General features: G+C 39.1%; 1 protein-coding gene across 9 annotated transcripts in view; it reads right to left on the bottom strand.

Moving 5' to 3' along the window:
• Positions 1-25,130, bottom strand: part of LOC106061485 (multiple epidermal growth factor-like domains protein 6) — a 204,020-nt gene that overhangs the window by 60,439 nt on the left and 118,451 nt on the right. For all 9 annotated transcript variants that reach the window (XM_056007535.1, XM_056007537.1, XM_056007543.1 and 6 more), the window contains exons 6-7: positions 14,935-15,057; positions 13,501-13,623 (exon numbers count right to left, since the gene is read on the bottom strand). In XM_056007535.1, coding sequence (XP_055863510.1) covers positions 13,501-13,623; positions 14,935-15,057 — 246 coding nt within the window. The remainder of the gene's footprint in view (positions 1-13,500; positions 13,624-14,934; positions 15,058-25,130) is intronic.

Here is a 25,130-nt window from a genome sequence, read left to right as displayed (position 1 = left end):
AGGTTTTGTAAATGTACTCATTTCTTGTTCTTGTTCGGTCTAAATTTAACGCAGCTTTAATACTGCTGTCAATCCCATTATTTACATTCTTTTCTGTTAGCGTGGTATGATAAACATTCTGGTGCCTGGAAAACCTAGCATCAGGTTTGTAAAATACTGGAGAACAGTCTAAGAAACAGGTGGTAGACATTTCCCTTTCATCCGCTTTGTTTGATAAGTAACCTAAGTTGAGCTGCTGAGACTGATCCATGTGCTGAGACAGGTTTCTATCTGATCTCAAGCTCTTCCCCTTGAGAACTGACAAAGACTTTGGGTCCATGACCATGGGAGTTGAGAACATGTCCACTAACTTATCCTGGTGGTCTTTTAAAGGGGAATCGCAAAAAGGTGCATGGCCAAACTGATTTTTGGTTGGCTGTTTGTGCTTATGCAAAGAGTAAGTTGGCTCTCTACAGCTGAGGGTTTCATCAAGACACAGTTGGCTGTCACAAATACTTTCATCAACCACAATGCTCTGAATTTTGTTGATGTTAACTTCATGTTTAGGTTTATGAGAAAGATAACTTTTTCCTATTTCTGAAAAACCTTGTTGAAAGCTATTGAAAAGTTCAGCTAAATGAAATAATAAATCTTGGCCAAGGTGTACAATGTGTTCAGTCATTGTATAACAGAAACATAAAACCAAGAATACTAGAAAGCTAAAAACACAGATGTAAGAAGCCTCAACAATAGCATTTCCAATCAGACTCAAAAGTAAAAAGGCAAAAAGAGAGCAATTGCAATGCATGATGAGAGATTAAGAGTTAACTAACAATTAATTCAGGATTATTGGTCATTAATATTTCAGACTCTGAATCAATTTATTCAGACAATTATAACAACCCTAATGTTTCTTAATGAGCTGACATTGCTAAACAGATGTTAACGATAAGGTGATTTTCTCATTGAATGTTTTTTCATGTTTATTATAGTTAGATTTGTTATTTGTATTTTCCTCATTAGGTAGCGGAAGTTTTCCAGTTCCTCAAATTAGCTCTGATTCCATCACTGTCTTATATAGATCTAGATCTAGAATAGATCTAATGTCAATATCCAGACCTAGGTCTCGACTTCATCTAGAATAAATTCTCTGCAAACGTAACTGCATTATAATCATATCTGTCGAAGACTAGATCTTTAGTATAACCACAACACTATTAATTAACACAGTTACAGTATCACTATTCAGTTTCAGTCTTATTGAGTATTGACAGTCGCCGTAATTCGTGGACGATTGCTGTTTTAATTCTTATATCTTGAACATTCAATTTTCAATCATTCATTGAACTGTTGATATTCTAGATCTAGACTATTAGGTAATTTAATCTAATTATCTGGATTACTATCATAGTATGACGCTAATGACGAGCTGACTATGTCGCGACAATGTCTGAATTCAGTGAATACTTAGAATACTATAGACAGTTACAATAGTTACTTATAGATCTAGTATGAATTAAATAAATAATATAATAAATATATATTATTCTAATTTCTCATTTAGGTTTATGAAATTGAAATGTAGATCCTAGAACTAGGCTCAATATGTAGGACCATTAGATCTATCTGTGTTATAACGCTTTGAGCGGAGGTATGCGTTTCTGAATGCGTGTTATTGAAATATATCAATGCTAAATCTAGATCTATTTAATATATTCTAGTCTAATCTTCTAGATCTAGAATCTAATCTGTTTATCTGTGACCGTATTTGATGTTTATGACGATCCTAATTAATTACCGGATATAATGCCAGGTTTTTAAAGATATGTTGGCTATTTTTGTCCCCCCTCCCCCATATAAATATCATTGCGTGTTTAGACAGTTCACTCTCATTATATTATTAATTCAATAAATCTAGCTCTTAAAGTTATGGGGGTGGGTGATCTAGATTTAGATTTATCAAATTCATCAGGACATGTAAAATTAAAAGCTCACGCGACGAAAAGAGAAATTAGTTCGACACCTAGTCTGATAAAAGTGACAAATATTTGAATCTAAACACCGCAAACAGAATTTTTTGTTTCAATCAGAGTAGGCCTATATATCCTCAGTAGCGTAGCAAGTTACCCGTGGTCCCGGGTTCAAGAACATTTTGGTTGGCCCGGGTTCAAGAACATCTTGGTGGGCCCCCCTCCAACCAATAAGAAAAATTTAGTGTGTATTGGTTTCAGAATCAACCACCGCAAGAAAACAAACTTCGAATGGATGGTTTTGAGGTCATACGATGTGAATGTATGGGCATTGGCATCGTATTGGTTTCAAAATGAACCACAGCAAGAAAACAAAGAAACAAACTTCGAATGGATGGTTTTGAGGTCATACGATGAGAATGTATGGGCATTGACATCGTATTGGTTTCAAAATCAACCACCGCTGGAATCCGCTATCGGAATAATTTAAATAGGCACTCGCTGAACCTCCAAGAAAACATTTAACATCTTTATTTCATTTAGAATGGGGATCCTACCCAGGACTTGTGTGACAGGCCCGAGCTAAATGGGAGATGGCATAAACACGGCTTGGTGTTGGACCGAATTGCTGTTGGAAATCAAGTGCCAGTGCTTCTTGTGACTGAATTAGAGACAGTTTTATAAGTGCACATTCTTAAAAGCACGGGATAAAACGATATTATTAATTAATATCTATTTGTTTTAAGACACATTAGGAAGTAATATGTAAGCATGTAGTTTAAATATTGGACTATTAGTGTTAAGTTAAATTTTAATTTAGGTGATGACCAGAGACTTTAGATGTATACGACGTAACAACTGCTTGCTACACAAGTAAATATCACACCAGTACTGCGAGGACTATAGGACGTAACTACTGCCTGCTACACACGTAAATATCACACCTGTATTGCGATGACTATAGGACGTAACTACTGCCTGCTACACAAGTAAATATCACACCAGTACTGCGAGGACTATAGGACGTTACCACTGTAAATATCACACTAGTAGCCTACTCCGGGTTCAAGAACATCTTGATGGACTCCTCTCTAGCCAATAAGACAAATTTAGTGTGTGACAAAAAATGAGTAAATTAAATGTAAAGACATTCCAATGTAACGATCGTAACTTTTTCTTAAAAAAAGTAATTATCTTATAACGTTTGATTCAGTTAGGACTGCATATAAATAATAGTGTCTTAAAAGTCAATGTTTTTACAACTTCTTAACAGAGTTAAACTACTTAAAAGTGTTTCAAATGAACAAATGTTCTTCCTAAGTTCTAATGTGGGCTCCAACTGGCCTTGAGGCATGGGCCCAAGCGTAATGAGCTCCTTCGCGCCATGGTTGCTACGCCACAGCTGTGGGCCCCTATTGCTTGTGGGCCGGGTTCATTGAACCCCTTCGCGCCATGGATCCTACGCCACTGTATATCCTCCTTGCCAGAAAAGTGCATTGCTCACCATTGCTATTGGTTTTTACCGAGCTTATATCAACTCACCCCGTTTGGTCAAAATCTCTTTAAAGTTAGGCCCCATTTCTCCCACTTCCCATTCTCTCATCAAATTGAAACTTTGCAAAATAATTCATTATCTTATCTTATCTTGTTTAATACAGACGTTACTTCAAAAAAAAGAAGATGATTACGTCATACGCGTCATGCATTTAGTCTTGCATAATAACCAATGACTTAAATTCTGCCAAGTCACTGGTTTTTCCTGGCTAGCTCAGGCAACCCATTCCATCCGGTTCATTGTCGTGGACAAAACATGATTTAAAAAAAAAAGATGAATTATTTAATCAACTAGTTGAAATGTATACATTTATTTAGTTTTACATGAAAAATCTCCTAAGCTAACGCGAGATAACCCCTGCGAAAATGAGAGATAATGGCAGCGATAGAACGGTTCTCTCCCCTCCATCCTAAAGGACGAATGGGACTCTTAGTCAACATGCAAGAACGCAGACGCGTCACAGTCCCCCAAGACCAGGAGAGTAACTTGAGCAATTCATCTTTATTTTGACTAGTTTTAACATCGATTCCAAAAATGTTTGCTTCATTTCATATCATTGTGATGTTTCCTTTGTTAAATTGTTCTCCTTTCGTCATAACTAGTTTAAATTTTGAATGGCTTCTACAAAAGGTCATAATGATCTCCCTGCAGATTGACAGAAAGTGCGGCTAGATAGAGATAGACTTTTGACTTAATTATACAATTAAATGAACATAATTAGATTCACAATTTTGGTCTAAAAATACCCACTTTGTTTTGTTTCACTGTTAGACTAACGCCATTTTTATATTAAGACACTACGCCTGTCTTCCTGGTAAATCCATAAAACGAATTAACTATTGGTAATTGATTATTGTGTTTGGTATCTCGAACAAGGGAAATAAATCGTGGTATAAGCTTATAAGCCGACTTAGTCGCTTTTATAGGTCGCCGCTTGAAAGCAAGTTTCAAACAAACCATATATAACTATACAATCTTCTCTAGTCATATCCATTAGTATGTCAGCTGGAGAAGTTCGAATTCAGATTGTTCCCCCCTTCCCTTTTAAAACCAGTTACAGTAAAATTCACCCAGATATTCCTTTCTTCCCATCACCACACCCACCAACTGGTCCAGTTATGATTATGATAACGTCCTACGCGTCATGCATGTTAACCAATGGCCAGATAAGCAATAGGATAGGAAAGCGTATTGAGAAAGCTAAAATCATGAAGTTGAGCACAAAAAAACATTGGTAAAATATGTCTAATCGCACAGATTTATTGTTGTTGGTCTAGATCTATTACACATTTAATTGCATGACTCATCCAAACTAATTGATATAATTACCCTTCGTCTAAGCTTTTGCTTTTTTTAAAAAAGTATTTTAATAGTTTTTCTTATTTTTCTCTGTAATCTCAGTTTGTTTTCAAAGAAAAATATTTGTAATGAGAATTGCACACTGTTGGCCAGGTAAGCTTTACACAGAAGGAAACATCTTTGAAATGAAAACAGAAACTTCTTTAACAGAGCCAAGTGATAAATGGCGATTAAAACTTTTATCCCTAATCATATTCGAAAAAAAAGCGTATATTATCAATCACCTATTTGCAGAATAGAATATTGGCGCCATCAAGCTGATTTGACCAACTTTGAAGATAAACCTTTAAGAAAATTGGCTGTCTTTAAATTGACTAAGCTAAAAAAACAAAACAAAAAAAAAAAAGGGTTGCTTAACAAGAAAAGAAAACGATATATCTTTTTTTTTTTGGTTCGAATCAAAACGGTTTCAATTTACAAACTGGCAGACTATCTTGGCTTAGGATTCCTTTTTTTTTTTTAAACTTTAAAAAAATAAAATAAATGGAGTAATATTGCCAAGTTGGCTGTTTTAACATTTTAAAACATTTATATGTATTATGTATTCTCAAGTAATGCTTTTAAAACAAACAAAAAACATTATATCATCTTATCATTACATACGTTTTTTAAAAAGATTATCACGTCCTACGCGTATTGGTGCTAATCTAGACATTCTTGTAAATCACAGATACAAACCCAGCTCAGGTTGTTTCTCTTTCCTTCTACTGAATCATGAAGTTGGAAAGGTAGACAACTCGGAGAAAAAAACATGTTTTTATTCGTGTGTCATTATCTCTATCGTTCGAGGTTGCGATTTTATATAGAGACTTGCTAACAATTCAGTGTGTAAGCCTTTTCCCAGTAACTTAACTTTACATGGAATGTATCGCCCAAGTTATGCTTTCTTTTTTTACAAACGCTTAACTCAACTCACTGTCTGGTGCAAATCTTGTAACCATATTTCTCCCACTTCCCATTCTCGGATCAAGTGGAAACTTTGCACAAATTATTTATGTCCAACGACAACACATGAATCAATTTTTTAAAAAAAGTTTATTTATTGTGGAAATTAATACTTTTTTTTTTTAATTAGATAAAGAGAAAGGTAAATCTTGCAGTATTGTTATGTTGCAGAAATTGTGCGGTTATTCCCTAAATGTAAGATTTGTTTAATTTTAAAGTATTTTTCATATATTGTGTTGTATTTAAGAATGTATTCTTGTCTTCTATTATTGATACAACGTACCATGTCACGATGCAAAGAACGCACGATAACCCCGTTCTGTGATCAGCTAAGGACACGAGCGTTCCATTCCTGATCTACGCGTGTAAGAGCCATGGACAATGGACAAGGGGCAGTACTACGAGTACACGCAAATATGACCCGTGTTAAGTCGTGTGATCGAAAGCCTTGGTGGACAAGAGACAGAGTGTGTAAGGCAGACAGTCCAGGACAGCAAGGCAGAGCCAGAACGGTACGGTACAGCGATAGTCTTCGAGAATGTAGCTGTACCCGTCCAGGAGTAGACAGAGAGACTCGTAGTGTTTAGTAGGCAGTTCTGTTAAGTACAACAAAGCATTTTGTGGTTAGTGTAGCCAATTGTGTTGTTTTTGGCTGTTGATGTATTTAAATTTGGATATGGAACTCTAGTTGTCAAGTTCTTGAGTTACATGTGTTGTGTTGAGCAGTGTTTACAGATTGCCTGGTAGAGAAGATCGTAACAGCATAGTATTCAGGAATAATAGCTTCGGGCAGAAATGATGGAGAAAGTCTTACGATAGATCATCATGATTTAACTAATTTATTATGAAATGACCAATAACGCTATCTAGCCTTCTCTACGTTCTTCTGACAGCAAAAAGGCTGAACAGTACTTGCCAATTAAACATTTGAATATCTTAATTAACATGCCTGGTAGATAAAATATATTTACGTTGGTATTAAAATAGTTGGCATTTTCATTACACTGTAGGGTATGAAGTCTAAAACAATAGTTACCCCCCCCCCCCCCAAACACTTTTTATTTTCGGCTAAATTTGGCTGATTTTTTTTTGATTTTTTTTTAAAGCTACTAGACAGATTACGATTATAGATTTTGGCCAGACAACGACTTGGCATCTGGCCACTGCTACCCCCATTCATTGTTACGCTTAACTGGCACGCAAAGAAGTTTAAGTAATTAATGCCAGAAATTATCGAAGATCACATTGTTGTTCACGATAACAGTGGGGATCGATACTGTTAACGAGGCACGCGCCAGTAAAGCTAGCCATCTACAAACGGTGCAGACGATTACATGCTATTTTAGTTCTTTCCAGACGTCGATTACATAATTTGAAACCATAGGAATAACTTGGTAATTTCTTTTTTGGAGGGCGTTATTTTCTTACACTCTAAAGAAGAAAAAACGAGAGCCTAATAATACATTTAACATAGGACGATCTCAAGTCAAATCTAAATTATCTAGCTTTCAAAGCAAATACACACAAAATCTGCCTCTTTCTAATGCCAAGGTAAAAAAAAAAGACTATTTTTTTTAAAGCCATAGTGAATTAATGAGAAACTAGCTTTGTAAATGTTGATCCTAACCTTGTCAGAAAAATAGTATAAGACATGGTTTGAGTAATGGACCAAAGTGAAGACAGAAGCGTATAGATCCTCAAAACGCACTCACCCAGACAGTTGCGTTGCTAGGGTGAGCGGGGGGGGGGGGAAGAGAGGAGGAGAATTAGAAAATCTCCCCGGGCCCCAACTTGAGGAGGGGGGCCAAATGAGTAGTTTTTTTTTTGTTTTTTTTTTTACATTTTAAACTAAATATTACGCAAAGAGGACAAGCCCCCCCCCCTCCCGGACCTCAAACGATGGAAAATTGTCTAGTTGCCATCACCAAATATTTCCCATAAGTGCCTTACTAAAGAAGCTCACACGAAATTTACGAAAGTATTGGCATGAATATAAACACATGCAAATATTTCACACCAACTTTTGATTGTTTCCCTTTTGTTCAAACCCACTTGCATATATATATATATATGCTGGACAATTTTCTGTGATGTTATAGGGAATATCCTGATTATAATGCGATCTCCAAGCCAGTAATGGCAAAAGCAAAATCTACAAAGTTGGACCATACTTTCATTAGAAAAACATATAACAAACCATTTAAAGCTATACACTTCATTAGTGGCTCTGAGTTTAAAGGGAGACAACTAACCCTTATCTAAAAGACTATAGTGTTGGGATTACCGTACCGATAATTGGGACCTTGGCACGAAAAAGAATGCGTATGTCTTAGCGTCACCATGTCTTCGTACAATGCACACCCTGGAGAACTAGTTACAAAGCTTACATCAACTCACTCTGTCTCTATTGTAAAAAGTTTGTACACGTTATTTCTGCCATACCCCATCTCGGATTAAGCTAATATTTTGCATAATTATTTGTTATACCTGACAACTAACGAATAAATTTAAAAAAAAAATTAGTTAATTAACTATTGGTACTTAATTATTTTTTTTGGTATCTTGAACAGGGGAAAGAAATCGTATTTGACACATAAGTTAAATTAGTCCCCTTGAGCATGCATTTAAAAAACGATCATGTCATCATTCACAAAGATACCCTCTTCTTCCCTCCCCCTTTCCCAACTGATCCAGACAAGTGATAGGATCTTAGCGTATTGAGAAAGCTAAAAGCTAAACAAAAACAATTGGTAAAAATATTTATATCGGACAGATTTATATGTCGAAGTTATTGCACATTGCATTAATATTACACTTAATATAATGTTTGTTTTTTTTTTTTAATATTTTTTTTGTCTTTTTTTCTTTTCTCTCTTTTTTCTTCTCTCTATCCACCTCTTTCTCCAATCTTTGTCACCTCTCAAGACGCGACTCTCTCCGAGAACGGGATCATCTGTATCCTTCATCTTCCTTGCAGTGGCGGAACAGTGAATCGTAGTTTTCTCTGACTTAACTAAACTACGCGCTTATTGGGCATGGGCCGATTCTGACCTGGGCTAGGAATGCCTGCTCATCACGCGGAGGGACCACCTTGAATCTTCAGAATCTGGTTTTCTTAGCTGCCCCCAAAACTCCCTTATTTTTTTACCAAAGCTCCTAGAAATTAATCCCACTCGGCCAGGGGCATAGCTAGGAATTAGCCATTATTTGAGGTCCCGGGGGGGGGGGGGCTTGACCTCTATAGGGGCCCCTGCATTTTGCGTAATATTTAATATTAAAAGTAAAAAACACTCATTTGGGGCCCCCCTAAAGTGGGGGCCCGTGGGGATTTGTCACATTCTCCCCCCTCCTCACCCCACCCGAGCTACGCCACTGCACTCAGCACACGTTCGCAGGAGGCACCGAAGCCATTTATAAACCAAAATTAATAATAATGAATAAATCTTGAGGTCTGAACGTGAATGCGAAGAGACGCGCGCAAATAAGCGAATCGTTGCGTGCGTATGACAATGTGATAGATTTACTCCAACACGATGCTCGCACGAGTCTAAGCATAATCCATACATCTGGAACCATAATATGCCTGTATATATGATGTCTGGGGGTGAGCCCCTATCGAATTGTGGCGCGACGTCAATGCCGAGACTCAGGGGAAATAAGCATCTTACAATGAGAGGTTGTCCAGCTATTACAAGAAAAAAGATCATCGCCCTTTAGACATTGAGAGAATTTCTCTCATTCTACTGTAGTTTCTATATTCGTCCAATTTATTGAGAATGTGTTAGTCTTACAATCGGTCTCTTTCCATAAATCAGATTTTCAAACAGACTCTTTAGCATAAAATAGAGCTGGGTTTATTATTGTCTAGTGTATTGCATCCATTGTTTTTATTTATTTTCAGATATTTTTATAAAAATGTGGAAAATGAGTGAAGTCATTGTAATTTTTTTTTAAATCTACATCAACTACAGCAGGCGATTGGCTGTTTTAAACTGATATGCAAATCAGCTTTCTGTACTAAGACTAAGACTAAGTCTGCTTTATTGATCCTTACGGAAATTTGTTGTGATTACAACAATTGAAAGTGCTCTCAGAAAAGGACAATTTTAGGATCATAAATGTATTTCGGATATTGCTTCAGCCATAGCCACGAAAACTTGGAACTAATTTGCCCCCAGCTCAAACATTAAATAAGCTGAAAACCATGTAGCAAACAGGAATATGGGAAGTAATTCCAAAGACATGCAAAGAAATTATTGAAAGTTACAAGATGTGTGTAAATTAAAAACTAGAGTTTTCTTTCTTTTCTCCCTGTGCCCATATAGTCTATATGTTGACTTAGAGCTAGATTCAAATTTATTTTAGTTTATCTTATCTTATCTTTATAGATTATAGAGTTACTTCAAAAAAGAAGATAATTAAGTCCTACGCATTTCATGTGTCAATCTAGTCAATAATGTTAATCAATGACTTAAACTCTGCTAAGTCGTTGGTTTTCCTGGCTGATTCAGGCAACCCACTCCATTCTCTAACGGTGATTGTGATATTAGCATTATATCTAGGAAAGGATGCATACTTTCAACTGAATCCTATTTTCAAGAAAGTGTCGATTAAAATATCAAATTTTGTACATTAAAATCAAATCCAGAATATCAATGGACCTCATTCACCAATCGTAAACAAACAACATTTAGCCACGTGATTCTATATATCTTCTCTACAATTTATGTAATCTATAAGGGCGGTCACGTGATACGTATTTTTCATTGTTTTATCAATATTATGACGTGGCTAAGTATGTTTATTTACGATCGGTGAATGAGGTCCATTCTGCTGTCCTCTATCACTAGGACGTCATCGTCCGTTTGCGTCATCACATTCATCAAAACATTCGCACCGCATTGCACCAGTGCACCACGGGAGGTGCACGTTGAGATGGCTGCTCGTACATTATCTCGCAAAATAATACGGTTAATAAGACCAGCCGTGCGCTTGAAGTTGGTTTGGCTTGGCTACCTAGAAGGGGGCTCGAGGTTCGACACCCGACTCGGGCAGAGTTGTGTTTACTGAGCGCCTAAAGGCAGCACGGAAAATCAACTCCTAGATATCCCCTCCCCCCACTGGTCCACAAATGAGATTGGACCAAAAGCGCGCTGAGCATGCTATAAGCATGAAAGTAGCGCTATATAAAAACTATAATAATAATAAACGAAAATCTAAGTCGCATTTACTACAAAGGGAGTCGAAGCTATAAGAACCAGAAACCCCATTAGTAACAAACCATGCTGAGAATTACCCCCTCAGAGCACGGAAGAGGAAGCGGGCAGTGAGTTGTAAGGTCGCCTTCTCCCCGTACAAGGACAGACCTTTTGCCACACATGGACCAGTATTATCTCTTTCAATTCCTTGTCCCGATCGTCCCCCATGCAGAGCTCGGCATTCATAAAGAATGTGTTCTATTGTCTCGTCGTCCTCGACGCAGTGGCGGCACCGTGTGTCGTAGTTCTCCTTCCACCGTCCAAAGTACGCGCCTATTGGACAGTGCCCGACTCGGAACTGGGCTAGGACTGCCTGCTGCGCACGGCAGAGCTCCCACCACGCGTCCTTTCGGTCTGGTCTACTCAACTGCCTGTGTAACTCTCGCCCTTGTCGGAAGTGTCCCAACTGTCGTACCAGCGTGCCAACAAGCGGGTATCGGCTAGGGATCGTACACTCGCGAGGGTGCACGGTTCAACATATCTATGTTGAAATAATGTCGAGTCTAGTTAATCGAACCAGCCGCTTATACCCACCAAATCCTCAAGTACCGAAAAAAAAATCAAATTTTTACAGTCAAATACGGTTAATCAGACCAGCCGATTATTAGAACCGAAACGATCGCGTCCTGGTGTGTTCCGATTAACCGGATTTTGTTGTTCTCAGAACGCAGAGAAGAGTAGAATCAAACGTCACTGAGACATAAAAAATTGTCAGAGGACAACAATGTGTTTAAAAAAGACAAAAGGGAACACCAGAAGCCCCAAAAGAGGAAAATAAGGAAGCTTCTAACAAAAAGCATCTAACTTTCAAAAAACCAGCTTCACAAGGCATTTCGGTCTCGATTAAGCACAAGATCTTGATAAAATATGAGGACATTGTAACTCCCACGAGATTAAAACGTGATTCTCTTCATCGATTGTTATTTGTTATTAATCCATTCTCATACATCCCTTCTATAATCTACCTTAAACTTTTGTTTTTCAACGGTGACTTATTGGTTGAGATTTCAGGGAGGCCTCTTCAGCCTCATAATTTATCAAAGACAGCAACTGCTCACGATAGTTGGTATACTCTTGCATTTTAATTTGCAACATAATATAAACAGATAAGCATAGAATGACAGAGAAAAGAATGGTGAAAGTTAGCTTGCATATATATTTAAAAAAAAACAAACAACCTATATCGTGACCAAGTTACGTGATTCCGATTCTAACGGGCATTCTTGTCCTCTTGACTTTGATGGGAAATTGTACACCGAGGACTAGGGAAACTGAGGCGGCAAACCGCCACGGTCCTTTTTGTGGTGTCTGTATACCCGTCTATTAGCATCAGTCAATGTGGAGTGTGCGTGCCCTGAGTGTGTGTTTGGGAGCGAGACGTACCATATTTACCGGAAATGAGTTATGTGCTTATGGCATCAGGGAGGAGGGGGGCTAAGGCGAAGCGGAAGTAGTTAAAGTGCAGAGCAGACTATATTAGCAGACGGTTAGCATGTCGTCTGCTGTTGAAAGAAAAAAAGAAAAAAAAAGGCGATAAACAGATTTGGTGACGTCATTCGTTAACGTCACTCGAAAGTCATAGTCGTTAACCAAGGTTATTGAATAGTACTTCTCAAACTTACCGTTATCTTAAATTGAACATCTTTCCTTATTCCATTTGTGTTTTAACTTTAAAATAATAAATATGGGTTTCAGGAAATAAAATATTAAAAACCACAAAAAACAAAATAAAAAGAGGAGATCTTTTTTCTTGAATTAAAAAAAAAAAAATTAAAAGAGCTTTGATAAAATATAGTGAAGAGTTTCGAAGATTCAGGTTAAGGGTCAAACTTGAGACTCTGGAGACACATACCACATGGCCAGACAGAACAATGCTTCAGTAAAGCAATGCACGCGTCGCTTACCAACGGTGAATGTATATCAATTGGTGGCCCGAAAGTTGCTCTTTTTACAATGTATCAGCTCTCTCTCTCTCTCTCTCTCTCTGTCTGGTACAAGTCTTGTATCAATTATTTCTCCCACTTCCCAGTCTCGGATCAAGTTGAAACTTTGTACAACTATTCATTGTCATAGACAATACATAAATCCACCTAAAAATTAACCAATTATTTAATTAAATAGTGGTGATTAATTGATTTCGTTAGTTTTATGAGGTGGGCTTGGCTAGAGCCCGGGACCACTGAGTTTTAAGTGCATATCATTTAATCATTTATAAAGCTGTTAAGACTCACTTGCAATATTTAGAGCTATGATAGTAATGTTGCAGTTCTTTTCTTATTATAAGTTTTGATTTTAAAAAAGTATTTTGCATATTTTGCTGGTAAATTAGATTTGTAACGCGTTAAGAATATGATCTATTTTTACTGCTTCACTTATTTGTACATAAAAAATGAGAAAAACAAAATGTGAAATAACAAAGGGGGTAACTACTTACGTATACATCTGATACCGTCAGCATGAAGTCTTTGGCCCTCTGGACACTCGCACCGGAAAGCACCGTGAGTGTTGATACACTTCCCTTGGCAACCGCCATTCTTGACGGCACATTCATCGATATCTTTAGGGGTGGAAAATGATAATGTACATGAGTAGCTAATAAAATATGGCAGGTTTCAATATATACATACATATCTTTTGATTGGATCAAGATTATCAATGTGTTTTTAAAGTTTCAGCGCTTTTTATAGATCTAGATAAACAGCAGATCTTATTTTGGTCATGTGAAAATAAATAAATCTGGTGAAATATGTTGATTAGATATTTGAACTCTACTATGTTATTGAAATGACCAATTCAGGCAGCAAGTCACGTAATATACATACTTATTTTTTTTATTGTTATTGTTTTAGACACTTCAATCTGAATTTTAATGTATCTACAGATAAGTTTATTTTTTTTATATGCAGGGGAGTTAATTAAAAATTAAAATTGTATCTTCACTTCCGTTGCGAGTGGTCCGAGATCTTCTGCTTTTCATTTGGTTGGAAATGTATCGGGAGGACAAGCTTGTGTGGGACGGTCCATAAGTCTTAAAAACCTGATTGATTATTTCTGATTATTTGTAATTGGACATTCACTTGTAATGTGCATTCTCACTTGGAATATTGTTTATCTTTATTTTTTCTATAACTCCCATTAGAATTATTAATATCCTGTATACCCGAGAGTGGATTTTCGTCAGTTCTTCCCCGATTATCTTACCTTATATAATACAGACGTTACTTCAAAAAAAGAAGATGATTACGTCCTACGCGCCATGCACTTAGTTATGACTTAAATTCTGCCAAGTCACTGGTATTCCTGGAAGGCTCAAGCAACCCATTCATTGCTCTAGAAGCACTAGGGAAGAAGGAGCTAAAATAATTAAAATATACCTGTCTACTCGTGGATGTTGGGTCACTAGACCTAGTGTTTGTAAGTAAAGAATCATATTTACCACTTAAGGACAGCATTACAAACTGTGCTTCCAGGAATTATGGAAGTTAACCCTTAAGGTGCTGAGCTGTTTTGCAATAAGTGCAGAAAAAATGGAACTACAATTCTGATGTTTAGAGGCTAAACTGCCAAACGCGTTTTAAGGGTTAAAGACCTTATATGAGCTTGTCTCAGCAATAAAGACTTTTTTTTCTTTAAAGTATTACCCTAGTGCAGTGTTTCTCCAAACCTTTTCCTTAACGGAACACTTCCCACATTCTAAATATTTGGCGGAACACTTTGCTTATTTTGCTCAGCGAGATTAATTCACGTGGTGGCCTACTAGTTAATTATCCCAGTAGTTTTAGGAACACCCATTCAGGCCTCGCAGAGCACAGTTTGGGAAACTAAAATCTAGGTTTTCTAGGAAGACGGGAATTCATCAGGCACTCACCCAAACAGGATCTTGCATCACTGGCAAGCTCGAAGCCGCTTGGGCATGCGCACTTGTAAGAGCCGTGGACGTTGATGCACTCCTTCTCACAGCCGCCATTGTTGATAGCACATTCGTTGACGTCTGCCAGAGTAAACAAAAAAAAAAAATTGCAGTGAATAAAAAAAATCCGATAAAAGAAACAAAAGTAGGTCAAGTTTCCCATAAATACCGAGCGGCCATGGAGGCAATTGTAAACTTTTCTGACTAGTGGTTTTCAAATTAAGAAGCTGTCACGTGGCCAGCACAACCATCTTTATGGCTGGTTGGCTGGTAATTAAAATCTCGGATTTAAAATCTCAATCTTCACCAGAATTCGAACTACAATCATGCGATGCAGGGCCGGTCACAACTATTGCGGGGCCATATGCGAAACTGATTGCGCGGGGCCCAGTCTGGGCGGGGATAAGCATAATGTCAAAATTAAGATTTTGTATTATAAAATACATTCATCTTTGCAATAAATTTTTATTAAAGGAAATCTGGCAATGCAGTGTTGTTTTTTTTAAATCGCTGGTTGGATTAGCACCCCAAAATGACAATTTTTGTCCGTTTTTTTTTTCAGGAGATTTTTGTGAGTTTTTAGGAGATTTTAATAATTTCAGATTTCAAGGACTTTTTTTTAATATAGGCCTATTTTGCAATTTCAGGAAATTTTCACGAGGTCCTGGAAAATCAGGAGGCCGCAGAAACCCTGTTTTTATTTATAAATAATGATTTAATTTAACAATTAGCGCGGGACCTATGAAAGTACGCGGCCCACTGCAGCCGCATAGGTTGCAGTGGCATAAGGCCGGCCCTGATGAGGTGCTATCCGGAAGCTTAAAACTATTTTCCTTAGTGCACGATGAAACCACACAGCCGTTTCTTTTTGTCTCGACGCGCCCCTGGAATGCGTATGAGAAATTCACGTGATCCTCTGGCAGAAAGATTTTGACCACCGGTCATCATCGACAACAAAGCAACAGCAACAACGTAACATAAACATAAACAGCAACATCAACATTAACATCATCAAAAACATTGTGACGAGATGTTAATTAGTTAATATATGGCTTGTTTATTTAGGTCTAGGGGAAATTTGATTAATTTTATCCCGCTCACATATAAGATTTTGTACAGGCACACCGCAACTAACAGTAAGAACAGACCAATATCATATGTTTATAAATAAAATAATTTAATAAATGAAAGTTTACAAAGGAAAATGATCAAATAAGATTATAATTAAGAAAATAAAAGAAGGTGCTAATATCTAAAATAACTGCTCATCATGGATTGCTAATTATTGAGTGATTGGAGGAGAAGAATGTTCCTATGTCTGCTACTTATTTTTCTTAGCTGCTAGCTCCTGGGTCGTCTTCTGGCGGTCGTAGGACTGGCACTCAGAAGGATGAGTCATCCGGCTCTGTCTTAGGACGTCGGCTCGGGATATCCCTATGCTGTAGGCAAGCTGGCTCTATAGGTGAGGCCGCTGCCTGTTTAGCAATAGAGATGGTTGGTGCTGCAAACTAAGTTGTAGTGGGACGATCTCTCAGCTGTGATCTCTAGCTCGTAGAGAGCCGTGCTAACTCAACACCAGTTTATCTTCTGCTGCGAAGGGTGCTCTAGTCTGTCGGCATTAGGCACTAACTATTGGGCAGTGGACAGTTTGGGCCGGGTACTGGGCAGATGATACTGGGCAGTATAGGGCACTGTGGACACTGGGCAATATGTTAGGGCCAAGGACAGTAGGCAATGCCTTCTTGCTAACAGGTATGTAATTGGGGGGGGGGTATCTGGTGTGGTCTGCCTCGGTTACAGCTTTCTATGGAGATCTGGTAGTTGTAGCAATCGTGTGTAGTAACCTTGGGTAGCAATCGGAGGTAGCAATCAGGGGTAGCAACCAGGGGTAGCAACCAGGCCGTTTGTCCCTAATGAAATCTCACAACTAAACTTCCTAACAGAGGAGACTGCATGAATCCTAGCGGGCCTAATTTGGAATGCTTTGGTCTCTCTCTATATATAGATGGGACTTTTCGTTTAACGGGTGGGGAAGAAAGCTAGCTGATTTTCTCACATGTATCGATGTACCGGAGATGTCAGGCGTCAGGTCAGATTTATGGTCAATATTCGTAGCCTACCGTGAGAGTAAAGTCTTAAGCGAATATGTATCTGTCCAGCCCGAGTGCAATGCTATTCTTAGAGCGATGTGTATCCTGCGGGGGGGGGGGGGATAGGTGTGAAAAGTTATTAGGTCGCGGAGCGACTTGTTGTGTGCTGGTCACCTGTCCAGCGGTCAATAATTAAAAGTTAGCCCTGGAGAGGCTAGTTAATGTTTTACGTCGAGATTCGTCCCGTGAGAAACGTGCGAGGGGGGATAAATCCTACAAGAAATTAGTTATGGGTGGACAAGAAAATAATTGTTTTATGTTAAAAAATTAAAGTTTCTCACGGTTTGCTGGGAAAAACTAAAATGAACTTTTGTATGCAAGTTTCGTATCGTCACATACCCACCCACTTAAAAAGTATTCGCAGAATACTATTAGTACTTGCATGTAAGTTTCATTTGAGCTTTGTCGTTGTCCAGTCTAATTGTCCAAAGGAAAAAAAAGACGAGTCGGAATTCGAGGACCGGGTCGTAAGGAAGATTGGGCGTCCAGGTTTCCGTTTAAATTCTAATTTCGATCCCATCGTGGACTGTTGTGTTTGGGTGGAGAATACCGTGACCTGTGGTTGAGGTCAGGTTTGTTTTTGTACCTGTGTGTTCTACCTGAGGCGGCTAGGGGTGATGGGGTAGAGTTGCAATATGATGGACTGGGTGGGAATCGGTGGTGACTACCACCTTTGTGATTCCATGCAGGTATCATATTTATACGTGGGGGCCAAAACTGTTGACCACGCCAACGCCTTCTGACACTGTCAATGTCAGGAATTAGGGGTTTAATTTCCTTAGTTCGGTTGAACTGAGGTGTTGAGTGATGGCGCCCAGTGTTTGACTGATTTGGGCCATCCTTCTGTCTAGTCGTTCTACAGACTGGCAGGGAAAAATACGGCTTCTTAACATTTCCCAATGGTACGTATTGGGAGCCAAGAATAAAGTCGTACACGGGTGATTCCATAACAGCGGCGTTTATGGTCCCGTGCACGTATCGACATTCTACATGAACCCTCGCTATGGGCAGGACCATTGGAGGTGTAGATTTGTCGACAGTTTGGATCTCTACCGTTTCACCGGTGAGATCTGCCGAATCAATCAGCGCTTCCTTTATTATGGAAGTAAAAGAGCAGGCTGTATCAAACATGATATAAGTTTGAACGCCGTTTATTAGGCCCTGCTCTACACCTGGGGGTGATGTAGAGGGGTGAGGAGGTATATAAGGGATTTCTGGGCCTACCGGGTTACCAGTCTTGGGCCGTCGAACGGTCGTCAGGGCCGATACGACGTGTGGGGCATGTTGTTGTCGAGTCCTCCTGTCGTCACGCGTGTTATGTGAGTCACGGTGAGAGGGGTGGTAGGAATTATTCTGGCGTGATTGATGGGGAGGGCGGTTCGACTGGTTGGATGGGTGTTGTGATGGGACACGTGCCTGGTTGTTTTGATTTTGGTTGTGAGGTGTGGGCTGGGCAGGGGAGGTTTCGCTAGATTGTGGTTCTGTTACGGGTGTCTTAGCTTTCTGGTCTCGTCTGGCAGCTATGTATCGGTCTGCAGCAATTGCAATGTCAGAAGGGTCAGTCGCCTGTTGCTCATTGACATATATTCGAGTTTCCTGCGTTAGGCAGTCTCGAAGCTGCTCAGCCAGAATAAGGTTTCTAAGACCTTCAAACGTTTCGGGCATTTTGCTTAGGGCTAGCCATTTTCCGAGGTATTTGTCCAGCCTGTCGCAAAGATTGACATAAGTTTCTTTGCGCTCGAGGCGGGACCCTCGAAACTTCTTGTGGTATGAGTCAGAGGTTAGCTCAAATTGAACCAATAGTGCTTCTTTTAGGGCTTCAAAGTCCTCCCGTTGGTATGAGGGGAGCTTTGTGTAAGCCTCGTAAGCTTTGCCTCGAAGGCATTGAGCTAATCTAAAACACCACCTATCCTTGGGCAAGCTATAATAGCGTGCCACCTCTTCGAATCGTGTTAAGTAAACCTCAACACTTTCGCTCTTCTCATCGAAGGGCTCGAATGGGATGTTGGGTGAGCTGCTTGAGGACCCTTGGCTGGATGCTGGGCTAGCAGGCTGAGAATCAGCGACTGTGCGAGCCGTCTCATTCTCTTGAGCTATTTTAGCTCTTTCGGTTGCCTGTCTTTCCCGCTCCATGGCTAACTCGTGCTCATACTTCTCTTTATCTCTAGCTAGCTCCTGCTCATTTTTAAGTCTTTCATGTTCATTTTTCTCTTTGTCTCTAGCTAATTCGTACTCATTTTTGAGTCTATCACTTTCGTTTTTCTCCCTCTCTATTGCTAACTCGAATTCCCGCTTCTCCCACTCATCCAACTTTTGTCGGATGTAGTCAGAGCGGCTAGGCCCCTCTAACTCTAACAATGCCGCTGTCTCTGTCAGCTCTTGTATTTTTAGTTTTCTGTCAGAGTCAGTTTTGGACCTAGTATTGCTGGCCATTATTTACGTATGAGAGAAATAAAATTGGAAACTACTAAGACTACAAGGAGGGATATTACTGAAGTAAGAACGTTCTATGAAGCCCGTATGAAACAACCACGTTGCCCGTGATAATATAATATTAAGCACAGTGATGCAACTTAAAATAACCACAAATAATAATATTAAACTAAGTTAATATGTGATAACATCTAAAGTAAAATAGATATAAAATAAAGACTATAAAAACACTCTTCACTCCGTTTGCAATCCGTTACTTTAAGATAATGAAAGTATATTAGATATAGGAAAGTTCTACTGCTGTATGCCTGTGCCTGTCTAATAAAGGATTCCAGTTACAGATCCCGTGACAAGACCCCACTTATATGTGACGAGATGTTAATTAGTTAATATATGGCTTGTTTATTTAGGTCTAGGGGAAATTTGATTAATTTTATCCCGCTCACATATAAGATTTTGTACAGGCACACCGCAACTAACAGTAAGAACAGACCAATATCATATGTTTATAAATAAAATAATTTAATAAATGAAAGTTTACAAAGGAAAATGATCAAATAAGATTATAATTAAGAAAATAAAAGAAGGTGCTAATATCTAAAATAACTGCTCATCATGGATTGCTAATTATTGAGTGATTGGAGGAGAAGAATGTTCCTATGTCTGCTACTTATTTTTCTTAGCTGCTAGCTCCTGGGTCGTCTTCTGGCGGTCGTAGGACTGGCACTCAGAAGGATGAGTCATCCGGCTCTGTCTTAGGACGTCGGCTCGGGATATCCCTATGCTGTAGGCAAGCTGGCTCTATAGGTGAGGCCGCTGCCTGTTTAGCAATAGAGATGGTTGGTGCTGCAAACTAAGTTGTAGTGGGACGATCTCTCAGCTGTGATCTCTAGCTCGTAGAGAGCCGTGCTAACTCAACACCAGTTTATCTTCTGCTGCGAAGGGTGCTCTAGTCTGTCGGCATTAGGCACTAACTATTGGGCAGTGGACAGTTTGGGCCGGGTACTGGGCAGATGATACTGGGCAGTATAGGGCACTGTGGACACTGGGCAATATGTTAGGGCCAAGGACAGTAGGCAATGCCTTCTTGCTAACAGGTATGTAATTGGGGGGGGGGGTATCTGGTGTGGTCTGCCTCGGTTACAGCTTTCTATGGAGATCTGGTAGTTGTAGCAATCGTGTGTAGTAACCTTGGGTAGCAATCGGAGGTAGCAATCAGGGGTAGCAACCAGGGGTAGCAACCAGGCCGTTTGTCCCTAATGAAATCTCACAACTAAACTTCCTAACAGAGGAGACTGCATGAATCCTAGCGGGCCTAATTTGGAATGCTTTGGTCTCTCTCTATATATAGATGGGACTTTTCGTTTAACGGGTGGGGAAGAAAGCTAGCTGATTTTCTCACATGTATCGATGTACCGGAGATGTCAGGCGTCAGGTCAGATTTATGGTCAATATTCGTAGCCTACCGTGAGAGTAAAGTCTTAAGCGAATATGTATCTGTCCAGCCCGAGTGCAATGCTATTCTTAGAGCGATGTGTATCCTGCGGGGGGGGGGGGGATAGGTGTGAAAAGTTATTAGGTCGCGGAGCGACTTGTTGTGTGCTGGTCACCTGTCCAGCGGTCAATAATTAAAAGTTAGCCCTGGAGAGGCTAGTTAATGTTTTACGTCGAGATTCGTCCCGTGAGAAACGTGCGAGGGGGGATAAATCCTACAAGAAATTAGTTATGGGTGGACAAGAAAATAATTGTTTTATGTTAAAAAATTAAAGTTTCTCACGGTTTGCTGGGAAAAACTAAAATGAACTTTTGTATGCAAGTTTCGTATCGTCACAAACATCACCAACAGCAACAGTGACAAAGTCAACAACAGCAGCAAGAACATGAACAACAGTAACAACAACAACAAAACAAAACAAAAAAAAACAGCAATAGCAAAAAACATTAGCTCTCTCTCACTCTCTCTCTGACTAATTGTTAATAGCTTTAATAAAAAAGTGAACCAGATACTTTTTCTGTTGAATAAATAATTAAACAAGCAAATTGTAGAGTTTGTAAACTATTGAAGGCTCGGTGGCTTCCAAACCGGAGGGTCACGGGTTCGAATTCTGATGAAGACTAGGATTTTTTTCATTTCGGGATCTTTAAGGCGCCTCCGAGTCCACCCAGCTCTAATGGGTACCTGACAGTTTAGGAAAAGTAAAGGCGGTTGGTCGTTATGCTGGCCACATAACACCCTCGTTAATCGTGTAACACAGAAACAGATGATCTTTGGGGAACTCAGGGGGCGCAATAAAAAACCCGAAATTCAAAAGCCCAGTCTTCACCAAGATTCGAACCCAGGACCCCAGGTTTGGAAGCCAAGCGCTTATCCACTCATCCATCGCTTTTAATGCCAATTAATGATCAATATGACAAGTTATTTTAGATTCTAGATTGAAAAATGTTGATACCGCCATCTTGTATGCATGTACACAAATCAACAATCGGAAATTTTGCTTATCACATCAAATCATAAAACAGATTGCTAAATATTGTTTTTCGCTAAAACGGACCTCCTGGTGCCAACCACTTGACTTTTGTTTGTGGCATAAGGAAATGTGACATTCTCTGTAACTACTGTCCATAAAAAAAAAACAGTGACCACAAAACGGTCACTTATCGTGACTTCTCTCCCTTGCTCTTTAACCAATCTCCTCGAGGGTCGTGCCAGATTTCTTTCCTCCAGGAGATTACTGGGGTTATTTGATTCTCTCCCCTTCTTCCACTCTCCTACTCTAGAGCGTGGTTAAGTACGCAGACGACAGCAATTATCTACAATTTCCTATGATTGTCTCCCTTCTGAACGTCTGCTTATCAATTTTTACTGAGTTATCTACCTTACAATATATATGTGTAACTACTTAATGGTTTACTTGTTAGGCTCAAAGCATACTTTTAAAAATATCTTTAATTATCAGATTTAATTTTAAGGTCCCAATCTAGGATTCGACTCATGGGTTTAATCCCCCTTCAATGATATTTACATCCTGCTTTGAGTACTGTTAGGTCACACATGTTGCCTGCCTGGTTGTGTGGTTTTCGCTCTGGACTGTCGTTATGATAGTTTCGAATGGGGCCCCAGTCCGCTGCCATCCCTTGCCATGCTGCAGGAGGTTTGGTCTAAGACGTCCCATGTCCCTGTTTAGAATCCTGGTGAAGACTGTGATTTTAACTTTTCAGGATCTTTAGGGCGCCTCTGAGTCCTCCCAACTCTAATGGGTACCTGACACCCTCATGAACCGTGGGACACAGAAACAGATGGCCTTCACATCATCTGCCCCATAGATCACAAGGTCTGAAAGGGGAACTTTAGTTTACTTTACATTAGTTATTCAGAGTAGAGTCATCGTTCTCACAAAAAGTTATCAGCTTTATAAAGGAGTAATTGTCTTTTTAAGAGAAACAAAATTGAAACTTACAAGTTAACATTAATTATTATTGTTAATGAGACGAAAACGAAGTCAAATTAGTGGAAAAGTAAAATAAAACCCAGGTTTTACCCCTAACCTTTAATTTGGGGCTCTTGATGTATGGCGATGAAATATAAGCCGCATTAATTAATGGCTGGAATTGTGGGAAGTGTGGGAAGGAGAAAGGGGCGATAAGATTTCTGCCAACTTTGGTGGCGCTAAAACTTGTCCACGGAGCAGTACTGTCTTGGTAACAAGGAGTTATCTTTTCTTGCGACGCGTGGCAACAAGGGGAGGACACTGGAGACGCGATCATGTTTTATAGTCAAACCGATTCGGGAAGATGGGAAGTTGACTCTGGGAAATACAGAATATAGAACAAGAGCTTGGAAGTTAAAGTTCTAAGATCTACGAGGAAATCGAGACAAAGATTGAGGGTGAAATTTCAACTTGCAGTGTTTCACTGTAAGTATGAAATAAATAATTCTCAGGTTTTTTATATTCCCCCCCCCCCACTACAAAAAATGAGTGTTGACCTACATTATTAAAAAAATAATAACTTTTGTATTTTTCCACGGGTCTGTGCCTTGAACACTGAAACGGTAAATATCCCTGTGATAGTAAGAGCGTTTGTTTTGTCTGGTCAGTAACGGTAGTGGTATCTTATTTTATCTTATATTATATAATACAGACGTTACTTCAAAAAAGAAGATGATTACGTCCTATGCGTCATGCATTCAGTCATGCATATTAACCAATGACTTAAATTCTGCCAAGTCACTGGTTTTCCTGGCTAGCTCAGGCAGCCCATTCCACGCTCTAATAGCACTAGGGAAGAAGGAACATTTGTATAAATTTGTCCTAGCATATGGGACGAGGAATGTGCCTTTATCTTTGTGTCTTTCAGAGTATTTTATTAAATTTTGTTTTTGTATTTGAAGATTATGGTTCAGTGTTTTATGTATAATTGCTACTTTACTTTCGAGTCTTCTGTCCTGAAAGCTTTCTAAATTTAGTGATTTTACTAAAGGTGTTACTCTAGTCAAATGTGAATATTCGTTTGTTATGAATCTCACTGCTCTATTTTGTGTCTGTTCCAGTTTCTTAATGTATCTATTGTAATGTAGAGATAAACTCTGTGAACTTTGGATGAACTATCTCCATTTATTAATAGCGACAATATGAACTCATAGACATGTCAGAATAAGAATGTCTGCTTGTAAACTACCATGTTCATGTTAAGTATAACAAAGAAATATACACATTGAAAAGTCTGCAAATAACAAATGACGAGGGAAACTCATAATAGAATGGACGGGCCTGTCATTGAAAGAAATTCTGTCCAAGGCGAAAGAGAGAGAGAAATGGAGAAAGACGGTCATCAGATCTTGTGTGGTGCCCCAACGTTTCAACAGCCTAAGGAATAGGCATAGTCTATAGAGGTCTCTAGGGCATATAATGTAAATTGTCATCTGTTTCTGTGGCCCACGGTTAATGAGGGTGTCTTGGCCAACACAACGACCAACAGCCTTTACTTTTCCCTAACTAATGTCAACTCAGAGGTGCCCAAAGATCCCGAAATTAAAAAATCCCAGTCTTCACTAGGATTCGAACCCCGCTCTGCCACCGCACCTCCGAAGGAAAGATGATTGGATGTAAAGATGGCTAAACAGTAAGAAAACATTTTAATGGCCCAAACTAAATAAAGAGGCACCCATCTTACAGCACTATCTTTTACACCTGTCTGTAACCAATTTAAAAAACAAAAAATATTGACTATAAAGCGAGTGGGAATGTCTATGTTACTGTCACGTGTGTTTTATTTCTGTAAACAATAAACATGTCTACATTTCTAAAAACAACAATTTTCGAATAGAACTAAAAATAGGCAATGGAGTTTTTTTTTTAAAAAAAACGGGTCTATTCTGTAGAACAGTGTTTTCCCAAAATGTGTTCCTCGGCACGCTAGTGTTCCGCAAGGCCTGAATAGGTGTTCCACGAACTACTGGAACTAGCAGGCCACCGCGTGTCTCTAAAAAAAATATGCAGTGTTCCGTTAAGAAAAAAGCTTGGAAAACACTGCAGTAGGAAGATTTTAGATAGTGCTCATTAAGTTTCAAGC

This window comes from Biomphalaria glabrata, chromosome 13, assembly GCF_947242115.1.
Source record: "Biomphalaria glabrata chromosome 13, xgBioGlab47.1, whole genome shotgun sequence".
Taxonomy (NCBI): domain Eukaryota; kingdom Metazoa; phylum Mollusca; class Gastropoda; family Planorbidae; genus Biomphalaria; species Biomphalaria glabrata.
This window is presented reverse-complemented; position numbering and strand designations above follow the sequence as displayed.